Source organism: Centrocercus urophasianus, unplaced genomic scaffold (assembly GCF_019232065.1).
Source record: "Centrocercus urophasianus isolate 14NV4802_14NV808 unplaced genomic scaffold, USGS_Curo_1.0 seq_12, whole genome shotgun sequence".
NCBI classification, from domain to species: Eukaryota; Metazoa; Chordata; class Aves; order Galliformes; family Phasianidae; genus Centrocercus; species Centrocercus urophasianus.
The window spans coordinates 17,402,611-17,427,320 of record NW_024884364.1 but is presented as its reverse complement, the minus strand read 5'-3'; the positions used below and the strand labels follow the sequence as shown (position 1 = coordinate 17,427,320).

Sequence of the window (24,710 nt, the reverse complement as noted above, 5' to 3'; positions counted from 1 at the left end):
AACCTGCTCAAGCAGTATTCTTGTACTTTCCACAAAGACTGAGAAGAGGCATGTTTCTCTCCAGGTCTCAAGCTGTACTCCCTAATACAGAGCAGCAATGTATTTGTTGCATTCTTATGACTTATTAGGATGCTATTTTTCTGTTTCTAGTTTTGCTGAAGTGCTGGATATTAAACTCTATTTGCTAAGAAGACACATATCCTGTTCAGTCCACCCTACTCCCAGGAGATGTACAGTTAATTCACATGCAGTCATGAATCAGAAGCAGCAGCTTTTAGCCCTGAAAATTGTAGAGCAGCTGCATTTTAGACTCCGTAGTCAATACTCTCCTGTTTATGAGTGAGTGAAGCATCACTGGAAAGAACTAGAGCGTCATCATCAGGTAGAAGTGAATAATTAATTTAGACATTTTCAACAGAATGACCTGTTTCTGCAAATCTTGATCAGGTTCCTTGCTTCTACACATCACTGAAGGCTGCCAAATAACAGTAGCTTACAGTGCCCAAGCCCTGTGAGTGTAACCTAGTAACTTCATGTATGAAATACTGCGTGTGGTACATTGAGTAGGTGGGGAAATATTCAGGGTTGGTTTGTTCTGGAGAGCTGAGATGGTTGGGCAAGAAAGGTATTGAGCTGCTTCCTGACCTATCCATTATGTGTGTCCTAATTATGTCTTCTTTTGCTAAAGAAAAAGAAATGTGATATCACAGATTAATACAGGGCTACAATTGGAATAATACATAAGGTACATTAAATATGTTAAGATGTACATACTGGCATATTACCACACTTCTATTCCACTAGTTAAGTGCAGAGAAGTCTCTACCGATTGAACCAAGTGTGCACTCTGAAGGCATTTTTTTGTTTGCAATGGAAATGTTAAAGTTTAATTTCAGCAGAGTCTCTTGCGTGCTTGAGGCAGAGATTGGAATCCTGGCTTGGTACCAGCAACTTGAAAAGAATTTGACGCCTATACAAATATGCATAATGGCAGTCTTAATCAATAGGAATTATGTTATTTTTCTGTTTCTCCAGTAATGCTTCATAATGAATCAAAATGAGCTAGATGGTTCACTAGTAGTTTGAATACTAATTAAGTGGAGACCTTCAGCAGCTTGTGACCACTTGTAATGCTTCTAAATTCTCTGTGTTTATATTTTTGTTTATCAGTGAGGCTTGTGTTGTGGAAAGCTTCAGCATAGCAAAGGAATCTTAATTTCATTCTCTTTCTTTGCCTTTTTTAAAGTCAGGCTTCCAAATCTACAGTAAACTCTTCCTACTCAGACAGCAGTGCAACTCAGAGCTTGCTGACAGGGTTTTCATCTCCCTGAAGCAGGGATTCAGAATATTAAACTGTTCAGAGTAGGATTTACAAGGATTTTACCTGCCTAGCTGCCCCAGCATTTTCTCACTTCTTTTCTTCAGTTTTGCTTCAATGGACAGAAAATGAGGTTCTCTGAAAACAAAAGGAATTCAGCAACAGTAAAGCAATGAACTAACAGGGGGGAAAGAAAAGGAAAAAAAAATCCAAAATTATGTATTGTTTGTGATCTGGTTTTTTGTTAATCATACTACTAGAGCATTGCCTGTTATTCTGGCTTTAACAATTAGGAAAACATGCCAAATATGAAGCAGAATATGAAGCTCGGTTGTGCCCTAGCTATTTTCACTGTTTTTACTGATGAAGAGGTAAAAGCTTAGCTCTGGTTCCCTACTCAGAGGAGACAACACCTGCAGTGTGGGGAATAGGCCCAGCATTTTGCATGCTAAGCAGTCAGGAACATTCCTAAAGCCCAGTCTCTCCCTTGGTAGCGTGCATGTAAGAAACCAAACAAACACAAAGATGTACAAGCAGGTAATGCTGTAAGAATAGAAAAGAGTGGAAGTGCAATCCAAAGATGTATCTTAATTCCTAGCATTATTTCAATAAATTCTTATAATTTCTTTTACATTACATGTAAAGTGACAGGACTTGGAGAAAGCAAGCATAAGATCAGATTATAACACTAATTCTAACTTCCTTGAATGATGGAGACAGAGGTAAATGAAACATATATCTGACGCTCCAACTCCTGCTACTAGAAGTAAAAGCAATCACTAAGAAAACAGCAGATTAATTTTAATTCGTTATTCTTTAAAGAAATCTCTGAAAATCTGCCTTTCCCCATCCCTACTATATGCCCAGAACAAATATATTCAGCACTTATTCATGGTACTAGTAATTTCATCCAAAGACAGAATAACCCTTTCCGTTGAATTTTAAAGTGTTCAGATATGTAGAAGGTTCCACAAATCAAAGAGTGTGCATGTATTACTGTTGGTGAACATTGTTTAATTACAAAGAGAATGAATGGGAAAAATTGAAAGAAAGGGCTTTATGATCATAGTGCAGATTCTTTGTTCCTTTTTCCATACTTTCCAATCTGTTCTGTTTCTTTGAAATTTCTTAAAATATGTCATCCATGTATTCGTATACATGCACACAAAGCTGTAAAGAATAACATACCTCTGTTGCTTTTTTCTAAAATTTCCACGTTCTGCTTAATGTGTCTCCCTATAATTGATTTGCAAGTTTGTTTAAAACGTTTCATGAGGTGTAACCTATTGAAATGAGTCATCTAGTTTTCAGGGTGTTCTGGGAATAAAGAGTTCCTGTATAATTTAGGTGTAAAAACAATATTAAAATGTTAGTACTGAAATATCTCTCCCTAAAAGTGTTCAAAATGACATCTGATTTTTTGATTTAAAGGAACAGTTCGACTCCCCATCAATTACACTCAGCTCATTATGTTCTGTTATAATTATCAGTCCTTTTGTGTCTTAGGTCTTTCTTGTAGCTCTTTGGAAGACTGTTTTGGTTTTGGTTTCACACAGGTTCTATCACAAAAAAAAGGGTGATCTGATATCAAAATACTGTTGTCAGCTACACAGACACCATTTTTCATGCTTCCTCAGAAGATGCATATGAGATATTTCAAAGTGATGTATTGGATCATTTCAAAGCATTCATTTTGTTCTCTTTTAACAGCCTCTGAGTCTGAATTTTTGATGTGGCATGGATCCCTTACACACTGTTGCCTCTTTGAGGGACACTACTGTGAAGTTCCTATACTGGGTGCTATTTCACTCAAGGAACCCTATCCATATTACTGCTGCCGTAATTTGAACTCTGATTCTTTTCTGTATTCTTGCCTATGTATGAATCTATGGATTAACCAGATCAAGTTTTTTAATACTCTCTTTTACATGTCAACATGTTAAAATAGGTCTCCTGTGACAGCTGATAATAAAGATTTTCTGATCTCTAAAAAATTCCACCTATAAAAAGTAAAGCAGATCTTGTGCCAAAATATGCAATTTGAAATTCCAAATATTACCATTCCTGAAATTTTACTGTGTGAGCATGGCCACTACATTTGTACCAGCACAGCGGCTGTTATTCCCAGCCAGACTACATCTACTTCCTCGAGTTTGTTTTCTGCTCTGTGTTGCAGTGACCAACTTCCACTAAAGATTATGGACTTGACTCAGGAAATCTTCTTGGTGATATACTTAATTATGCTAAATATCAGGAAATAAGTATGTGTATGAGACAAATACTTTTTCAGTACTTTTTTAGACTGGATTCTGTCTTTGGCCAGCCTGCACACAAAGAAATTCCCAAAAGTAGTCTGTTTTGCCCAAGAAACATCTGTCTGCCAACAAAAATTAGTAGTAGCTTTAAGTTGTTTAAAATATTTTAAAATTTGAAATGTGCATAGTGTCTAATGGTTTCTGGGGCTGCATCCTCAGATCCTTGAGTAAAACAAGCATGAAGCATACCCAAATCTGACTGTTCGTGGTTAAGGCTCTGATGAAGGACTCAATCATATCAGCATTTATTTAAAGGGTTGGCTGGCATGGTTCTTCATGGACATACTGGAAAATTAAAACCATTGTTTTCTCTGGGCAGGTTTTGTTGTTTTTTTCAGGAAAGGGTGAATAACACAATTTCTTCTTTCTGAATCTGATCTGTGAAATGACAGGAATCTGGCTAAAAAATCCTACAGTAATTTGTCTGATAATCACTGTGCAGGTAAATGGAGTCTGAAAGAACAAATGTGTTAGCTAGGACAGATTTAAACAACATTAGAAAATGCAATATACATTTAACTGTCTTTATAGTTCATGCAGATATTCTTTTAATAACAAGAAATTAACATCAGCAAAATATCAGTGCTTACAAGAAAACGTTGGAAGATTTCACATGCACAGTTTTTTTAATATGTTCTCATAAAAATTTAAACAGTGTATAAAATTAATCAATAAACTATAAATTACTGTCATATGATGCTAAAAATCAGTTGTTTTAACTAAATAATCATGAACATGACTAATATACCCTATCAAATAAATTCAAATGTGCATAAAACCAACTCTGATGATCTCCATCTCTGAAGAGACAGGAGATGTGCTTGTGTATATATTTATATACAAATATATATGTGTATATATATTTATATATATATTAATTGAGCCTTTTCCTTTAATTTAATGTATAGTTAGAAGTGAAACTGATCTTTACAGAAAGCTGCAGAATATTTTATTATGTCCATTCTATATGATGTATTCAAATATGACATTCTAGTTCATTCACAGAAAATGATGAAGAATTATCCAATTAAAAGTAGTTTGTATCTTGTTAGAAGTGCTTGAACATTTTGACCATGCCCAAGGCCAGTCTGTACAGTTTGCTGGTCAGCATACACTTGCTCATGCATGAAAGAAAGAGGAGACAAGGGAGGTACCATTGCATCCATCTCATGGGTTTTTTGCCCAGGAGCAACTTGCCGTTATAGAGATACCAAGTCAACAGAGAACTATGCCAAGAAGAAATAATCTGATACTCGGAGCTTGCTATTGGGTATCTGGGTACAGAAGAAGTCAGTACTGAGCATTTCAAGCAGTTCTTTTGGTGCAACAACTCATGTATTCACCGTACCTATACTCCGAGCCAGTTCTGATCAAAACTGGTATTTTCCAAAATCAAAGTCACAAACCATACCTCTCAGATAACATGCCTGTCAGCTTCTAGGGATTTGACTTCATTTGTGTCTGAAGGTAGTGTCCCATAGTATGAGGTTGATTTCAACCTCTTTCATGCTTGCCAGAATTGTATTTATTTTAATATTCAGAGAATAGTAGAATCACAGGATGGTCTGGATTGGAAGGAGCCTTAAAGCCCATCCAAACCCAACTCCCTGCCATGGGCAGGACTTCCCCCCACCAGCTCAGGCTGCCCAGGGCCCCATCCAACCTGGCCATAAGCACCCCAGGGATGGGTCACCACAGCTTGTTTGGACAGCCTGTGGCAGTGCCTTACCACTCCGTGAGTAAATAATTCTCATCTAACATCTAAACTAAAACTCCATTATTCCCTGCTAACCTCAATAGCCCCAGTGAAACATGATGATTCTGCTCCTCTTCATGTTGCATCTTGAATAAAATTGCCTGTTCTTAGTGCAATTTGATTTGAATTCAGTGTTTTCAAGTGTGTATTTAACATTCTTGAAGTAAGACAAATCATTTGAGCCCTGAGGCAACTTAGGCTAGAGACACCTACTTTGTGAATTTAAAACAACTTTATGATGGAAGCAGGTACCCAGATGATCAGTTCAGCCAAAACAGTGGTGCCTCTAGGCATCGACAGTACAGCATGTTAGTTATCCAAGGATGTGTTTGTCAGGGACACATTTTTCTCTCTGTCCTTTAAATGGTTTAAGCTATGCCTTTGTGATCATTATTTCAAGACTTTGTTGCTTAAAGTTGTCCTAAGATACATTAAAGATATTTAAATATGCATCTGGATCTCATCCTGTGTACACAATAACATTAAAAAGAAAAAAAATTCAAGCAGTCTCATAGAAGTTACTGCTGGGATAAGGAGAACTTGTGCTTTACTTCCAAAGCAGTAACAGGAAATAGAGATAGCATAGTAGCAAGACAGTAGCAGGATTTTTGCAGCCAGCTAGTTGCACTTTTAAATTACACTGTGACGAAGGTGTGTATGTGCCTCTTTCGTGAAAATGTAGTGTCACTAAAGGACAGTGGTAGGCAGAAAACTCTTGGAAATAGAACTAAATATTCTGACACTGGCAGATTTTCTGAGAAACTTTCCTCTCCTGGAGTCAAATTACCAAAGAGCAAGGGACTGCAGTAAGCAAGAAGAGAAGAGATGCTGGATGCACTCCACAATGTTTTTCCACTGCATTTGGGAGCATTTGGGGTGTGAGAGAAATTTTGCAGTAGAATTTAATCTCCCAGGTTTCTGAAGAAGATTTGGGACCATGTATTTAGTTGTCATATTGCTAGATGAGAGCTTCAGTGTGGTAGCCCCATCTCTGAATCCCTGCTGTGTTTGGGGCATACGGAATTCTTTGAAAGATGCATGCTCAGTGTTATTACATAGAGATAAGCTGCAGTATATTTTTATCTACGAAATGTTTGTGCATTGAATATCAAGTCTGACAGTCTGAAAGGCAATTTCTGTGGTTGCTGGTTCTTACCCCCTGCTATTACAGAGAAACAACACCATCCAGAGCTTTACTTGCATAACAATTTCTCTAGTGAGTAAAAAGGTACCAGAGATTTCAAATGAACCGACCTTGCTATAAATAAACCTTGCTTTACCTGGAAAAGCAGGATCACACTAGTTTTGCCAAGCTGGCCAAAAAATTTAAGTCCTCGAACTGAAAATACAGTAGTTCCCACAGAAAGCTGAAATGTCAGTTCATTTGTTTGCAAATCTAACCTCTCTGTAATTGTAAACATAATTTAATGGAAAGTCCATTGGAACAATATAGTGATCTTTGACATTCTTATTATGTACAATGCTTCATAAAATATCTGAAATAATCTAGTATGGAATACATTTTTTTTTATTTTTTTTTTTTCAGGAAGGCTTTTGTGACCCTATTTTTTATTGTTCCAAGAAGAATAAATTATAAGGGGAAGACAAGGCCCTTTCTATCATACAGGGTTTTCCTCTGCCAACACAGAGCTACTTTCTGTGTCATCATTTCTAAGAATTTACATGAATACTTGCTCCTTTATTCAAGTGTGTCAATTACTAGGAGGCAGGAGAAAAGTAATTGGAGAGCCTCTTGAATTTTTGACAGTATCGATATAAAAGTGATGGCAACAATGTGAAACAACACAGAAAGATCAGAACATCTTGAAGCAATGATAAAATTTTAGCATCCATCTGCAAGTTGCTAGTTTAATACTAACTCTATGTTCCTATTCAGATGCAGAAATACCGAAAAGCTCTTCATCAATTTTTTTTTCCATGTATTTGAGTTTTAGTAGCTTGCCACCCATTTCTTAGCATCTTAGAATTAAATACAGTCTTCTTGAGATTATTTGATCCAAGCTAAGTCTAGATGTATATTGGGTTGTTCAGGGCGTCCTTCATGTCAGTTTTATGTACATCCAGTTTGGAGATCACACAACCCCAGTTTGCGTACTTCCTTGTGGTGAAAAAGTTTATGAATATCTAGTTGGAATTTGACTTGATCTTCTTTTCTCGTTCTGGATACCAGCTGGTAATGTTTCCTCCTCTTATCTTTCCCTTTGTAAAGCTGAAGAAAGATCACACACTGTGTGCTCCAGACCCCAGTGACCATGGTGACCCTTACTTTCTTAATTGCAGACATCCACTAACAAGTTTACCTCTGCAGAGGCTGAGTTTGGTGATCACTTTTATTTTTGTGTACCAGGATTTTTATGCTTAATATATGTGAAATGTATTATGGCAACTTCTGTATTTGTGGAGCCTTTATAGTATTTGAAATAATGCTAGTTTGTAGCATATGAATATTTAACTACATAAACCCTATGGCAGCAATGAAAGACGCAAACATCCTTTGAAATATATAACATGTTGGTATGTTCGAACAATTACTGTAGTTATTAAGAAAAATTGCTGTAGCTGTAAATGCACAATTTTAAAACAGTGACATTGTATGGCATTTCATTGTGATTGTTTTGATAGCTTTTTGTTGCTCAGTATCACAGAAATGGTAGAATTAGCTTGTAATACCATTCATTGAAACCTTGACAGCTAGATGCTAGATGCTCACTCGATAAAATTTTAATGTACAAAATGCATTGCTGAATTTGATTGACATAATGGTAAAGGAACTAACCTTTAAATGTTTACTAAGATTTTAAGAATTTGGCATAAATAGATAAAACAAAGTTCTAATCATGATTTTCTAAGTTTAATTATATTGCAAAAAAATTATTGGTACTGATGAAATATTAGATATTATTTGGATGAAAAGGCAAACTGAAAACAGGAGGCTGTAGCTAGGCTGTAGCTGTTCATTTTTCTAAACATTAATTCTCCACTACACTCTTTTATTAGCTGACTTGCAACTTCAGTGATTCTAGGGCTAAAATGGAACAACTTTTCCTATTAAATTCAATATTATTTATGAAACCAAGGGCTCGTTCATGTCTGTTTAAGAGCATTTAACAACATCTCTAATATATCCATGTTTGTTCCCGTAATCTGGAAGTTGACTCATACTGTTTCTGGCTTATTTCCATATTTGTGTTAATTTTTTTCTTCATCAATTACCTGATGTGAATCACATCTAGAAATGTGTCTGTCTAAGGTCATCTTGTTTGGTCTCATCTGTCTGAAATAAAGAGATCCAGCCATTAACTTAATTATTGCAACACGCCATCATAGATACTTGATTTCCTTTTATCTCAAGATAAAAATACATCCAACAGAAGCTTAGTAAAAACTAAAGCCACAAAAATACATTTCAAATGTTTCAAAATCTAGGATATTGCTCCTAAGGACAGGTCAAGTGCCTGCCTCATTGTTGCTACCGCAGTACCTCAAAATCATTCTTTGTTCTATGAATCATTCTATGAGTCAAAATCATTCTTTATTCTTTGAGTTACATGTTATTTTAGGGAAACAGAGGTACAGCTAAAGAAAACACTTTGTCAAAGTTCGTGCAAATTTGTTGCACAGTAAGGATTTAAATCTGCATTTTTCACACCTATCACTAGAAAAATGAACCTTCCTCTTGAAGTGCACCACTAGTAGGTGTTTTGGATGGACAGCTCACAAGTGTGAGCAGGCTGCACAATCATCAGGCTGATGAAGCCTAACATGTCATGAGTTTCTGAACTGCATACAGTTAAGAAAGGAAACAAACACCAACTTTCTACCTTAAGTACTGGAAGAGATTTTGCAGGAACAAGCCACATGCTGCCTGCTTGCCCCAGGTGGCATGAGCAGGGCTTTGATGAGAGGCTGCTGCCAGCAAGGGGCATTCTGATTATGGGTTGCCCAGCTCCATAGGTTGGAGGCCATAGCTGAGCCAGACCCAGCTGTCCTGGTGGCAGAGAAGCTGTCACAAATTCATGAATCTCACCTCTGCAGAAGAAGGAGTAGCTTGCTAAAGTTTTAAAATTCTTATACTTCAGGTTTTATACTTAAGTAAATGTATAGGGTTTATACCTGCTTCACCTGCCAGAATGAATCTCTAATTTTCAGCTGTATGTAATACCTGCTAGTTTCTTATCAAGACAGAGATTGTTACAGGTGTTAGTGAGATGGTCATAATGAACATTTTGCTGACTGCATCGAATATGTCATAATGATCAGAATCACATTTTTAGGAGTGCATCTTTATTTTTCATCAGTTTAAGCTGAAAGAATGCTTCAGAGAGGAATATTACATCCTTGGCATGGATGTAATGTAAAGGGAAAAGATGAGGAAAAAAGGAAGGAAGGGAAGAAGGAAAGAGGCAATGAAAAGCCGCCGGCCAGTGATACTTGGGAAAGTAGTAGTAGTATCCAAACAACAGCTTTGTTTGGAACCTTCTTGTTTTCATTCACATTCTCTGTTTGTGCTTTCACAGAGGGAGGACTAAGTTCTTAGAGACCTTTTGAGAGGAAATGGCATTTAGTGAACTACTTCAGTTAAGTAGAATTGGATGCTGAGTGATGTGGGCTAATGAGACAATTCAGAGTAAAAGAAAACTCTCTTGCAGTTAAAATAGAATGAGAACCAAACAGGAAAAAGAAGGAAGTTACTTCCTGGAGTCATCAAATAGGAGATAAGGAGAATGCTTCTAGAGCCAAAAATACTAGAAAGTGCTTACTAGGTTTGTGAATGCTTTCAAGTAGTTTTTTCCAGATAAGTGGCTGGAGGAAAATCAGTTTTTACCACTGTGTTGTGAAGATGTTGTCCTTTCAAGAGATATAGAGAAATAAGTTGTTCTTCTGGGCTTTCCAACAAGAATTTGAAGGGCCAAAGCTGTCCTTGGTAGACAGCCCTTGTTATACAGTGTTCTGGTACACTTAATGGACAGAATAGATGTTCAGTGAGGACAAGCATAATCCTGCCAACAAGAAATACCTGCAGTTTGACTAGGGAAGAGGATTCTTCTTTTAAGTTAAGCAATGATGCTTATGATGTTTTCAATTCTGAATTAATTTTTTTGTTGCTCTGAGAGTTGTAAACCTTAAGGAGCTCTAAGTCATAAGAATGAACAGACCTTCGTACCATGATTACTTGCCCTATAAATATCTCTCCTGCTTTTTTCCAGCTTTTCTTTCTTACCATAATCTCTCTAAAAGACTTTCAGTAACGTGGTGATGGTTCTCCATGCTCCAACTACAACCTCCAGGAGAAATGGAAGTATCACTTTCAATTTTTCCCTTGAAAGTTCTATTTCTTTGTTGGGTATCTGCTTGAGATTTTCCTTATCAACAGCCTCTGAATCTCAGAGTTTCTGTCTAGAAAGAGACCTCCATTTTGTCAACAGATGGCACATAATTTGAAGTTGTTGACGTGTTTTGTTCTGCTTTTAAAAAGTTCTCCTCAGGAACTGTTCCAGCACATCGCTTACACTTATTTCCCAGGTTTCAGACTTTTTATGGCTTTTCAACATCAAGAGTCCAGCTCAGGCTGCTATTAAATTGGGTTTGCTGTCTTCAAATAGTGTGAGCATAATCGCCATTTAGTAAAATAAACATGGCCCCATTATTTCTTAATGCCTTGCTTAACAACTTTAAGATTAGCCCATGTCTCTCATACTCCCAGGAGGCAACACTTAAGCAGTGAGTAATATTTCTGTCTGCCATAGTCAAGTAATCCCAAATGTAAGTAATTTACAGGATGGCATTTGGGACTGTTACAAGAGACATATTGTAATATGTCACTGAAAATCAGCCTGCCTTTGCACGTTTGATCAACAGCCAGATGGAGGCTTTTATCGCATTTATTTAATCTGAAATATACATAGTAATTACACTGGACCTCTGAATTTTTCAGTCCTTGTGTCTGTCTCTAGAGATGGTAGGAAATGAATCTGTCAGTTACATACTAGTGTGGATGTGACCCCCATGGTAGAATCCTCATGTGTTGCAGCTAACAGTGCTGACAACAGAGACTGTGAGTGCTGCTAGGAATGAACACATGCTGCTGAGTTCAAAAAAAGTAGCCCCATAAACCAAAACTAGCACAGCATAATTTTTTATGAATACAACAGTCCTCTAGGAAAGCAAAGACTAACCTTATTCATAACAAATCCATTACCAATCAATGGCAGTAAGAGTAAACAATCTCTTACTAATAGCTGGATGGTATTTAACTTTAAGACTTCTGAAAACAACAAAGTCTTAATGTTCCCAGGGGAAAATTTGGTTAAGATATTGAATTCCACCAACCATGTCATTATTAAATGAAGAAAATATTGTTGTTTCCATTAGTAGAGAGTTGGCATGAAGAATGGATGGCATTCAGTTGAACCACTGGCAATAATTCCAACAAATTGAAGATAGTCTTATTGCTTGGACAGAAACTTCACTAACGGAGGTGGTCATTATTCCAAAGAATTTACATAGGATTTTATGCCCTAATTAAAATGGCCATAAAAGATGCCTAAAATGTTAACAGGAGTATTCACCTTCCTCCCAATAATTTACTCATTTTTTCTGTTACTTAGAATTACAACAGTCTATCTCCACTAATGTTTCTCACCTCTCTATTTCTGAGATGATCTGAGCCAGTCAACAGCCTTCCTTGGATCAGTTACCCTAACCACAAGTATGCCTGGCTAATCTTCTAGAGATATATTGACAGATAAAATATGCTATTAACTGCCGAAGAGGAAATTCTGTTGCAGTTATTCATACTGAGTAATCTCACGGCAGATTAAATTGCTCTTCAGCATGACTAAGGTGACAGATTCTGGCTGTGAGTGGATGGTTTACTGAGGTATTTTGATGTTGTATAGGTTTATAATTATTCTAATCTGTTTTGGTAAGGAGAACTTAGTATGACCAGCATAAAGAATTCATTTGAACAATAGGTTTTCTTCCAGCATGGAGTAAGTTTTAATTAGAACTGTTCTTCAAATAAATTAAAACTGCCTTTCTTTCTTCTGCCTTTCTCCCTTTGAAAACTTTCCTGAGTTGATTAAATCCACCATACCTTGTGCAACTGTGGATCCACTCATGCTTCTCTGTCCCTTATACAACCGTGGATTTTCTCTGCTAGCTTTAAGTCTGCTTCTCTGCCTTACTTACTCTAGCTTCTGCCACTGGGAACAACTTCCTCTATATCTACACTTTACTGAAGTTCTACATTTGTTAAATATCATTTCTTAGCTGAAAGTTGATCTTTCTTGCACTGCTTACCTGAGGTAGAAGGTTTAGTTGAGCTATAAGGTGGTACTGTGAACTCTGAAAAACAATTTGTGAGGGAGTTTATACATAAACATAAAGACAAAGTGGCAAAAAAAGTCATTGTGGGAAATATTATACTACTTTCCAGAAGCTACTGGCTAGCAGAATTACTTTATTAAGTGCTTTGAAGGATTATCTTTAAACAATCTGATCACAGTTTGTGATGTGTAGTTGTGGTGACAAGGCATGGCTTTCTCATTGTCTGCAAATGATAAGACTGGAAGAGACCATATGGCAGCAAGAGGTACCTGAGTTCAGAACCTGCTGAGCATACACACACACTCCCCTTCTCATATAGACATTTGTCTGCATGTTCTGCTTGGCAAGCTGAAATCTGTAGGAAGTGACCAAAAGTCACAGCTATAAGGTACTACAACAAAGAGAGCAGGAGAGTTCACTGGCATCTCCAGTTTCTGTGTTAATTAGGGAATTATTCATTATTTACATAGATAATTAACTTCTGGTGTCAAGAAAAGGAGTTGTGCATACATATGCACACCTACTCCAGCTGGTGTCTGTCCTTAACTGTTGATGAAGAAAACAAAAAAAAGCAGAGATCCTCCTATGCTTATTGATGGAAAGTCATTAGAGGAAAGATGACACAAAATGCAGTTTTTTTCTCAGAAAATAGGAAATCATGCATCTTGACTTTCTAGGTAGGGTTGGCTTTTTTTTTTTTTTTTTTTCTTTTTTTTTTCTTTTTTTTTTTTTATGTCTAATAGGCTGTAGTTTCCAAACTTCAATCTGCTTTGCTTTGTTTGTGCAATGGAGGGAGACACTGAGCATTCTGGAACTTCAGAAGAAGACGAAAATTAAAATGCTGGAAGCAGAGTTAATCCATCACCTGGCTGTTGTGCTGCAGCCTACCATATAACTCACTTGGAAAGACAGGCTTAACAGAAATTTTACAGTCATTTCTGCCAGTTTTCTGTTCCCCCACATCCCCCTTCCTTAGTAGCCAGAAGTTATAGCTGGATTGTCTGCAAGTATTTATTCTCTTCATTATTCTCTACAAAAAGAAAGATGAAAAGTTTGCAGATATTAGGTTTTTTGTTTGTTTTTCTACGACAAGGTCTAAAGAAATTAATGAGTTTATTGAAGGACGAAATATAATGTCAATAAGAGAAGTCTGTTGTGTGCTCTAATTAGAAGACGTGTTCCCTTCAGAAAGCTGGAGCTTTTAAAGAACGATTGAAAAAGAAAAAGAAAAAAAAAGAAAAAACTTTGAGTAACTGTGTCAATGAAATAAAAGACAAGGCAGAAAATCTGGAATGAGGCTCTAAGGACCCTAGAAAATATTAAATTTTCCATTTCTTACCCAGTGTAGATATACAGCTCTCTTATTAGCACCAAAAGAAAAAAAATCAGTAATAGATATAGGTAATATTTTTATTTACCTTGGACAAGGGCCCCTTACTCACAAATACACATCAGAAGATGTGATGTTTTACCTTCACTGAAAGAAATCTCAGATTCATGAGAACAACATGATCTCTCAAAAGGAGCTGTAGATTCATCTGTTGACACGTTAGTGAGGCTTTTATCCTTCTGGGATGTGGGCTCTTCTTAATAGCAATGTATATATAATTCAGTGCTATGGGGGAAGAAAAAAAAAAAAAAAAAAGAGAGAAAGAAAAAACATTTAGAGGCAAAATGTGACAAATGTGCTACTGTGGTAATACCAGAAGAAAAGGCTATCAATTCTTTTGAAGGTTTACAAGTGAACTTTTTTTCTGTCTGTCTTCTCTATGGTTAATGATGTTCTCCTATTAAAACAGCAGTTTATATATGCTGCATATTAGCACTCTGTTTTGTTCTTCTTTGCTTCAGGCACTGAAGTAAAAGGAAGGCTGTCACATATTTTAAGTTCAAAACTGGTTAATAACAAAACACATTTTCAACAAATTTCACTACCAACCCCTTTGGGCAGCTACTCTTTGCAATTTAAATGAGGGTTTAGAAAACTTTCTTTTCCTCCTTAACAATACTTTCACAAGTTTCAAGTACATGTATTTTAGTGGTTAGTGGCATATTACAAAATGAGATTAAAAGTACCTGTTTCAGCACTCCAGGCCAGGAAGGGAAAATTGAGCTGTGGGGTGCCCAAATGAAGATGCTAAAATGGGTAAAATTTCCTCACAAGCACTTATCACAGACAGCACCACAGCTACTATTCCTGTTCCTAAATCAAACACCTTGTCAGCTGTCAATGCAGCCCTACCTACTATCCATATCCATATTTGTGAGTAAATTCCTTAGTCTTTTTTTTTTTTTTTTTTTTTGTTGACTGACTTTTAAACTGAATTATCTAAATGCTGCAGCATGAGCTGACCAATTATGAGACAAGAAGGCACTGGGGAAAGAGTTGAGGTGTTACAAATGTCTCCTAACGGTGTGAAAAGGTTCAAAAGGGACCTGTGCTTTATTATATGCCAAAGAAATCACAATGGGGAGAAACCTTTATTGAAGAATTGATCTCAGGGCACAGATTTTGTATGAAGCTTTTTGTCTCTATTAGGGTTTTTCTAAAGGCATCCTTTCTGCAGGTTCTCTGATATCTAATGAGGTCTGAGCTCCTGCGGCATCCTGTTCTTTCAGGATAGTTACAGGAAAACAATGATCTTGAGATCTATACTGTCTCTTAAAATTGGTTGTAATTGATCCATAGTTCCTAAGTAAGCAATTTGAAGAGAATGAAAGAGCATGTTCACAAAAGCTCTCTTTCTTTAGGAAGCTCAGCTGAAATATGTCTTAGTGAAGGGGAATATTTCTAATTTAGCTTATATTCACTGGTGAACTTCTCAAAATTCAAAAGGAAGAACTAAAGAGTCCTGTCCATTACTTGCTTTCTGTAATTTTAGCATTTTATTTCACAAAGGCACTTAAAAGTACTCGAACATGTAGATGTGGTTCCTTGCTAGATTTTCTCCAGAAGCTTTCATTGCTTTCCACCGCACATTCTCACCTTACCCTTCTCCATTTGCATAAACTCAGCACTCTTCAAATAGGACAAGGTGGGGTTTCTTTTTGTGCTTTGGATCTCCTCAACCCCAAATGCACATTGCTTTATTGATCTGATTTTGTGCCAGGCCATTTAAACAGTGTCTTTGCCCAAAGTATGAATGCTTTGCAAATTGTACTGGGAATGATAACAGGCCCTGGAAATTGAGAAAAGGAGGAGGAATTACTTGAAGAGATTGTGCTGACACATAAATTGTGACTTGGTGCTACACCACAGGATTTCTTGCTGGAACAGTCCTATTTTGCCTAAGTAATGGATTATTCGTGAAATCAGTAAAAGTGACTGTAGGCTGGGGGTTTCAGCACTTGTCAGAAATGGGACATCCCTTTTTTTTCCCAGCCTTAAGGAACAGTTATTTTCAAATAATGTCTGCTTAATTTGTCTTCATTTTGAGAGTGCATTTTAAGCTCTGGAGCAAATTATAGCCTTTATTTCCAATTTTTCTTTTAGTATAAATGGTCAAAACAAATGATTACTTTAGGTCCCTAAAAGCTGAGCATGTCATACTCAAAGTGATTATTGTGTAACTTTTTTAGTTCATCACCAGGGCCAAAAATTAAGTTTTACAATAAAGAGGTCTACTTGAGCATATTCCCCAAAATATGCTACCATTTCAGCATACACAGCTCTTTTTCTCCCATTGCTTGGAAAAGGGTTATGTGACCCCTTCCTGCAGCCTGCTCAGTCAAGTCAACTGTGCATAAATAAAAAGGAAACTTATGCAGGAAGAAAATGAAATTAGATGGATAATTATCATATACTTTATGCAAAAGCATGAAAAACTGTTTCAGCATTTCTCTGCTTAGCTAATGTGTGAAATCACATAAAAATATTCTACGCTGAAACTTAGTCATTCAGTCAGAAAATGCACTTATCTCCTTATTTAATAGGTGTAAAGTCTTATCCAATGTGTTTCACTTCTTAATGAATGATCTATTACTTTCCTCTTACTCATTTTAAGTATGTTATCTCTGTAAGTCTGTGAACAAACAGTAATGGGTAAATCCGAGAAGCTGAAAATGTCACTGTATCAGCAATCAGTATTTCGAAAGTACTTCCTAAATTTAGGACAGAAACGAAAAAAAAAAGACTCCTTGGCTTTACTGGCATTGTCTTGCTACAAGATTTCTTTAGTCCAATCAAAGAGTAAAATAAACGGTATAAGAACTGATCTTTGAAGATCTAGATTAATAAAGATCTTTGAATTTCTGTGTCTCAAGCAATTACTATTTTAGTTTATTGTGCTCTTGCAGTAGAAAATAGTCTAACAAACTAATCCCTTTTTTATTTCTTCCCTTGATTATGAGAATTTATTGCACAATTGTATAATTAAGACATTATTTACTGGAGTTACGAGTGTGGCAGGCTAAGACCAGGTAAAACTCATGAAGATAATAAAGGGCATCCTCCCTGAAGAGAGCTAGTAATAAAAACGCCTAGAGCACTTGGAAGATTGTGTATGGTCACTCTATAAATATCTAAAATACAAAATGCTATATTTTCCAAACCCCTGTTTTTCTGTCTTTCGGCTACTGTTCAGGAACATTTTGACACTGTAATTATTTATGAGATGGTAGATAGTTCCAGATCTATAATTCAGGCATGGGGCTTAGGTCATTTAATGAATGGCAAATGTATAGTGCATTACACAGCATGCATAATGTAGAGCATATTTATATTTAATGTTAACATTATTTTTCAATGAGGAGAAAATTTCTATGAGAAGCACTTCCTGTTCATAGCATTGTTTATATTGTGCAGGTTTTCATTTTGCTATGAAAGGATGCTTGTTTCCCCACAAAAATATTGGCTTCTTGTGAAGATCTTTCTCCACTTCTTTCCCTTCCTTCCATTCCTTCCTTTCATTTTTTCTTTTAAAAAGATTATTTTTTCTGTGGTAATAATCACTGAATCATAGAATGGTTTGGGTTGAAAGGGGCCTTTAAGATTATGTAGTTCCAACCCTCCTGCTATAGTCAGGGACACCTCCCACTAGACCAGTTTGCTCAAAGCCCCATCCAGCTTGACCTTGAATGCCTCCAGGGAAGGGTCATTCACAACCTCACTTGGCATCCTGTTCCAGTGTCTCACCACCCTCACACTAAAGATTTTCTTCCTAACAGCTAGTCTAAATCTACCCACTTGCAGTAAAAAGAACATTTTCCCTCCTCCTGTCATTACATGCACTTATAAAAAGTTTCTCCCCAGTTTTCCTGTAGGTCCCCTGCAGATACTGGAGGGCTGCTATGAGGTCCTCTTGGAGCCTTCTCTTCTCCAGACTGAAGAGCACCAACTCTCTCAGCCTGTCCTCATAGGAGAGATGCTACTGCCCTCTGATCATCTTCATGGCCCTCCTCTGGACCTGCTCCAACTGAGTTCTTCTGCTAGGGGCTCCAGAACACAGTACTCATGAGGGCAGAGTAGAGGGGTGGGGTTGAGGGGTTACCCTCAACCTGCTGGCACACTTCTCTTGATGCAATCCAGGATACAATTGGACTTTTGGACTGCAAGTGCGCATTGCCAAATCGAGTCTTTCATCAACTGAGACCCCCAAATCCGTCTCCTCAGGGCTACTCTCAAGCCTTTCTCCACCCAGCCTCTGTCTGTACTTGGGATTGCCCCACATGAGTTGCAGGACTTTGTACTTGCCCATGTCAAACTTCATGAGGTTGGCATAAGCCTGTCCAGGTCCCTCTGGATAGCATCCCTTTTCTCTGGCATATCATCTGCACCACGCAGCTTGGTGCCATCTGCAAATTTGCTATGGTGCACTCAATCCCATTGTCCATACAGCCTACAAAGACATTAAATGGCACCAGTCCCAGTACTGATCTCTGAGAAACACCACTCATTGCCAGTTTCCAATTGGACACTGAGCCGTTTAATGCAACTCTGAGTGCAGACATCCAGCCAATTCCTTATCCAACAAGTAGTCCATTCATCCATTGTCAAAAACTTTGTGCAAATCCAGGTAGATGATGTTAGTTGCCCTTCCTTTACCTACCATAACTCCATCATGAAAGACTATCATCTTTATCAGACATGTCTTGCCCTTTGTGAAACCATGTTGGTCACCACAAATCACTTGGTATTTATTTTCCATTTGCCTTAGTGGGGCCTTGTGGAGAATCTGCTCCACCATCTTGCTAGGCACAGAGGTGAGGCTGACTGGCCTGTAGTTCCCTGGATCTTCTTTTTTTGGCTTCTTGAGAATGAAAGTAGTTCATAGACAGTTTCTTTGTGAATAGTCTTCTGTGACGATATTTATCAATATAATCTTACAAAAATTGAGAAACATAAAGTTCTCTCTCAATGGCAATACAATACTATTTTTGCATTTCAATGAAAAACTAAAATTTAAGGCTAAAAATATCAATCTTTAGGAACAGTAGAATCTCATTAATCTTCATCATAAGCAGTCCACTGCATCAGGTATGCTGAAGGAAGGACCTACATGCTGGAAAGCGCTTGAGGATGAAAACACAGGCATATTCACTTCAGTGTATAGTGATTACCTTTATGCGACAATTTCTGTCTGCAGTGCTTATTAAAGCTCACATAAGAGTGATGTGTAAATCTGGGTATTGAGCTTGTATGCTGCAATCAGCTTTTCAAAAAGTACCTCTGGATGAAATGCAATGCTAGTCCTTCTCTGTATTATACTCTACATCAGGAAGGATATTATCCCTCAAAATATTGCCTTTCACTTGTTAATTTTAATGCTACTATATTAGCAAGTATGTAAGTATATCAGTGGGAAAACAAATTCATCCTGCTCCTGCCCAGTTTCTGGGGAAGAGCATCTCCTGCAAATTACATACAGCACTTACGGACATTGCTCTTCCTGAGTGCCAAAATTGTTGCTGCTTTTTGCTGCTGGAAGCAGGTTTACAGCAACTTTGCCACAGGCACCACAGAAGGAGGAATTTGCTAGATGGCTCAAGCAGACTGAAAGTCCTGCAGCAAGCTGTCACCTTCCATTTTCTCAAGTGAGTAATCACTGCCTTCTAAGCACTGTTGAAAGCAGAGCCTCTGCAAGGCCTGGGGAAGGATGGCTGTAGGCTCCAAGCTGTGGCTCTGGCAGGATGAGATTTCAGCCCTCCTGCCTTTTCCCGCAAGGCTGCTGGCACACAGAGATGAGGGTCCTTCTTGATCAAAATAGAGCCCATGGCCTTTTGAATTGAACTTCCCTCCTCAACATAGCGAGCCAGAATTTTCATGAGGATGGAGAAGGGGCAGGGACAGTGGACTTTACAATGTGTTTCCAGCTTTCTTGAGGCTCCTAACTAGTTTGCTGTGATGTCTGCAGAAGTGCTGTGGCCATTTTTTCGTAAGTCCTCTTAGCAGCCAGAAGACAAACAGTTGGGAGTTCTGAAGCCAGCAGCAGGGGAGGAAGCCATGCTTCAGGGGTTCGGGGACTGTAAAGAGCAGAACAGTATCTATTACTAAGACCCATACTGCTGTGTGCTCCAGCAAACTTTGAGTTTCCATGTGGCTGATGTTTTGCAAAGAGAGGGGAAAGCATGCCTCTTTCATTTCATCTGAATAATGCTATGTTTATACATATGTGTGTATGTAGATATATAAATACATCTCACCATTAAACGGTGATCTTGGTCAGCATAATGTAATTGTGGCGTCACACAATCACACTTCCTAAGCATTATCAGAGGCACTTTAATTGTCTTTGCAGGGTAGCCTTCTTTTATCTGTAAATATTTTTTCTGCCTTTCTGTTTTGCAAAAAGAAATTGTTTGCAGACTACTTGTAGAATATAAATGGCTGCTACAAGGGAAATGCCCTTGAAACAGTGTGTATAGACTGACGGCAACATAGAGAACATGCTAATAGCATCTTGAGAGAATTACTATTACCATGTAGCTGAGGCGCTTTCATCAAAACGGAAATCTTAACATGACTCTTTGATGGAATATTTTCTTCCTTTTGCATATTTCAGCTGACAAAGATTGCTCATTCATTGTTCAAAAGTTCCAGAGAATTACCCACCTCTAAATAGTGTCATTTCCCAGTATTCTTTGCAACATTCATAAAGCACCAGCCAGCAGAATAGACAGGTGACCAGCACAGAAGGCTCAAATCTGACAACATTCATTGTAGCACCTTGTCCAGAGTTAGTAAAGTGGACATGAGAATACACTGCTGAATATATTACAGCTCGTTCCGTTTGTGTGCTAATTGAGTATTCATTGTAAACTCTCAAACCGAGGCTTGAAAATGAATGATGATCTTTCAGGTTGCCCGATACCTTTATCTGACCAAATTCATGCAGACTCAGCCATGTGCAGAGGGACTTTGCAAGGCTGCACTTTATCTGCCTTTTTATTTCTGGTGCAATAGGATAGGAATGAGAGGAAGAGAATATATAAGGGTTCCCCACTGAGAATCAGGTCTATAAATTATGTATTATGCAGACACTATTCTGCTGATGCTATCTGATCCCCAATTCTCGGTTCCTTGTTTTTCCTTCTATAAATAGCTGTGGCCAGGTTTTCAGTTGTAAAATGACGAGGACAAAACCAGAAACCTTTCCCATTTAATAACCTCTGCCAAAGAAGAAGAAGGTAATATTTTTCATAACTGTGATGTCCTCAGGGCTTTGACAGTCTGGGAATACAAGTGGCACTGTGTTGTTGATAAGATATGGGTAGTAAATGTGGGAATAACCATGCTAAATATTAAAGAGGGAAATGCCCTATTTTCAGGATGATCAGTGTAAAACTTGGTATTGTGATTTTTTCCTGTCAGTTTTTTTCTGTGTAGGACCATTTTTGGTTTTTGTTTCTCCCTGTAGATCCAAATGCTTTGGCTGGACAGACCGGACCTGACCACGCTCTAATAGGAGGAATAGTGGCTGTAGTTGTCTTTGTAACGCTATGTTCTATAATTCTCCTTGGTCGATACCTGGCAAGACATAAAGGTAGGATAGATTTAGTGGAACTTCTATCCCTTTTGGAAGCAAGGCATGATTTCACTTGGGAATGCTTTTCCCTTTCACCTTCCCCCATCTGATGAATGGTTTGGACAAGAAAGCTCCATTCACACTCTAATCATGAGTGAAGTCTCTGAGTTTCTGTCCAGTTTTTCAGTGGACTAGCTAAGGCAAAGGATGTCCAGTTATGTGTTCGTGTCACAAATCATTGATTTAGAGTGACCCTTGATTTTAGCCTTTAGCTCTAGACACCTGATTATATAATCTTGTAGTATTAACTAGTATATCAAGTCAACAGATGCATGTTTATATACATACACAAGATTTTTCTTGTGCTGATACTTCTAAAAAGCACTAAAAAATAATTTTAAATACTGATTGTGAAATTCCAGATCACTAGCTCTTTTGCTAACGGTCCCACCAGAGTAAGAGCTTCATTCCCAGGTCAAGCTTTACCTTATGCAGGGGTTTCACCTTAAGAATTCTATTCCTTTCATTGTGAATCCCCACCACCAACAGAGATAAGAGGGATGGAGTGACACTGACTTCTGACTAAGCCTCTCTGTGATCCCATTTTGACCTAGTTAATTCCGAAATCATTTTGTGAGATTTAACCTCTGAATAGCTTGCGGACTGGGTTGTTAAAACCCAGTTGACTTGCTTATCCTCACCAAAAAAAAAAAAAAAGCCTAGAAGAAAGGATTAGTATTGGTATTAACTCATTAAATCATTTAGGTAGGATAATCATATGGCTAGCAGACATCAGCTGATGCAAATAACGTTTTAATTTGATTGGACCATGTAGGGGAAAAATAAACCTGTAGAAATGTGCCTCTTTTGTTTTTAATTTCTGAACAAAAGCATATATATCTTATGCCAACATAAATTACATTTTTCACAAAGGGGCAAGTGGTTGTCAAGGTCAATACTTTTTATTCATTTCCTGATCATGAAAATGTGTGCTAGTATAATATGAATGGATTTAGTTAGTGAAACTACCTCAGTTTTGTAATTCCTGGAAATGACCGTAATACAATTCAGTAAAATTTAAGAGTAGGTAAAATCATGTGAAAAAGAAGTGGTCTTTTTTTTTTTTTTTTTTTTTTTTTTCATTTATGAATATCTGAATCTTCAAAGTTGATTTGATTTTTGTGAATAGTTGTTCCATTAAATAACCAAGATTTTATCATTTATTCTATAATTACAAAATGTATTGCATACTACTGCAGTTACATAAAAGGTGGTCTTCTATTACGGTATTTCTTTAATTTACTATGAGTAGATGTGAATTTGTGCATGTGGATTACCAGTGTTAATACTACAGATATTTCATGGACAAAGTAGAAAGCTCAACCTACCAGTATCATCCATACTAAAAATGTAAAAGTATCCATCCATTCATGAAGCAATTGGAGCACTGTTAGAAATGTACTTCCTATAATACAATGTAAATCTAAAAAAACCTAATCTTTTTTCTTTCTTTCTTTCTTTTTTTTTTTTTCTGTTGTACTGATTCCTATAGGAACATATTTAACAAACGAAGCAAAAGGAGCTGAAGATGCACCTGATGCCGACACAGCCATTATCAATGCAGAAGGCAGCCAAGTCAATGCAGAGGAGAAAAAGGAGTATTTCATTTAGATACAGAACTAGAATCTTGGAGTTTTACTTATCAGGCTGAATGGTGGAGAAAACTGGCTATCATTTTTCAGACTTCATTTCTGCCATATTCTGCTATCTTTATTAACTTGTATACCTGCTCTAAGTAGCCAGTTTATACCAACAATCAGCTCTTGACATCCCCATTCTATAATTACAGCATCGTGTATAAAGCAGGACATTTCTTATTGCCTAAAATCCATATCCACTGCTCTCTTAACATACAGTGCTTGAATATACAGCCTTAACAATGTTAATCATCATCTTAATTCAAGTTTTCTACATTTTTAAATGTTATACAGCTTTCTTCTTTTTCAGTTTCTTTTACCATGATCCCTACTAGTATGTCATAGAACAATATTCATAACAAATACTATTAGGTAAGGACCTAATTTACTTACATAAAATGTTAAGTCTAAGACTAGAGGTTTACAAAGAATGTTTTATACATGTCTATAATTAAAAAAGCAACTTGTTTTTGAGACATATGCCCTAGGAAATACAAACAGAAGTCTTTGTAGAATAGTTTTTTGTGTGCTTGGATTTGGTGGGATAAAAAACAACTATCCATCCACTAAATTTTTTGTTTTGCTTTGCTTTGCTTTATTATGTTTTAAATGGTACCTTGACAGCAGTGCCATGTTTCAGTGGTAAAATCATGCTGAATAGCTAAACTGATTCTGCAAATTTAGATAATAGTGCTTCATTTGAAACAAATTTGTCTTTCCATTCTACTGCTTTTTTGGGATTACAAAGATTAGAGATTTGTTTTGTGTGTGAGTAATTTCTTTTTTTGTAATTTATTTGCTTTACATGGACTCACCTGCCTACTCAAATTTGAAGCGTTCATGGGGCATGACTGCAAGACATTTTAGTATATGTATATAGTGCATATAATAAATTCAATTAAACATTGTTTGATACATATTTAACTTTTTTGGCAGTAGCTAAGTCAGTCACAAGTAGGCATTTTCTAATGTCCATTATATCCCTTTAGATATGACTCAAATAAATATTCTGAGTAGGTAACATGTATAAGTATTTTTTTTGTCTGTATGTCCTAGCACTGTTCAGCAGCAAACTTTTCTAGTTCTTGTTAGTTTTTCTTTGTTATACAATGGAAGCACAATGTTATATGGAAAGGTAGTTTTATGCTAACAACCAGTGCACAGCCTCAGGTTTTAAATTACAACCACATTTGATTACAATCCTTAAAAAATACTATTGAGTTGCAAAAATTATCAGTTTTTAATTTGGCAGTTCCAGAGCTGCTTCTCTATGTTGGTTTGCCAAAAAAGAAAAAAAAAAAAAAAAAATTA

The 24,710-nt window shown here is 37.0% G+C and overlaps 1 protein-coding gene across 2 annotated transcripts in view; it reads left to right on the top strand.

Moving 5' to 3' along the window:
* CADM2 (cell adhesion molecule 2) overlaps positions 1-23,373 on the top strand; it is a 178,844-nt gene extending 155,471 nt beyond the window's left edge. For both annotated transcript variants that reach the window (XM_042810409.1, XM_042810408.1), the window contains 2 exons: positions 21,595-21,720; positions 23,255-23,373. In XM_042810409.1, the coding sequence (XP_042666343.1) occupies positions 21,595-21,720; positions 23,255-23,373 (245 nt within the window). The remainder of the gene's footprint in view (positions 1-21,594; positions 21,721-23,254) is intronic.
* Positions 23,374-24,710: the final 1,337 nt, after the last annotated feature.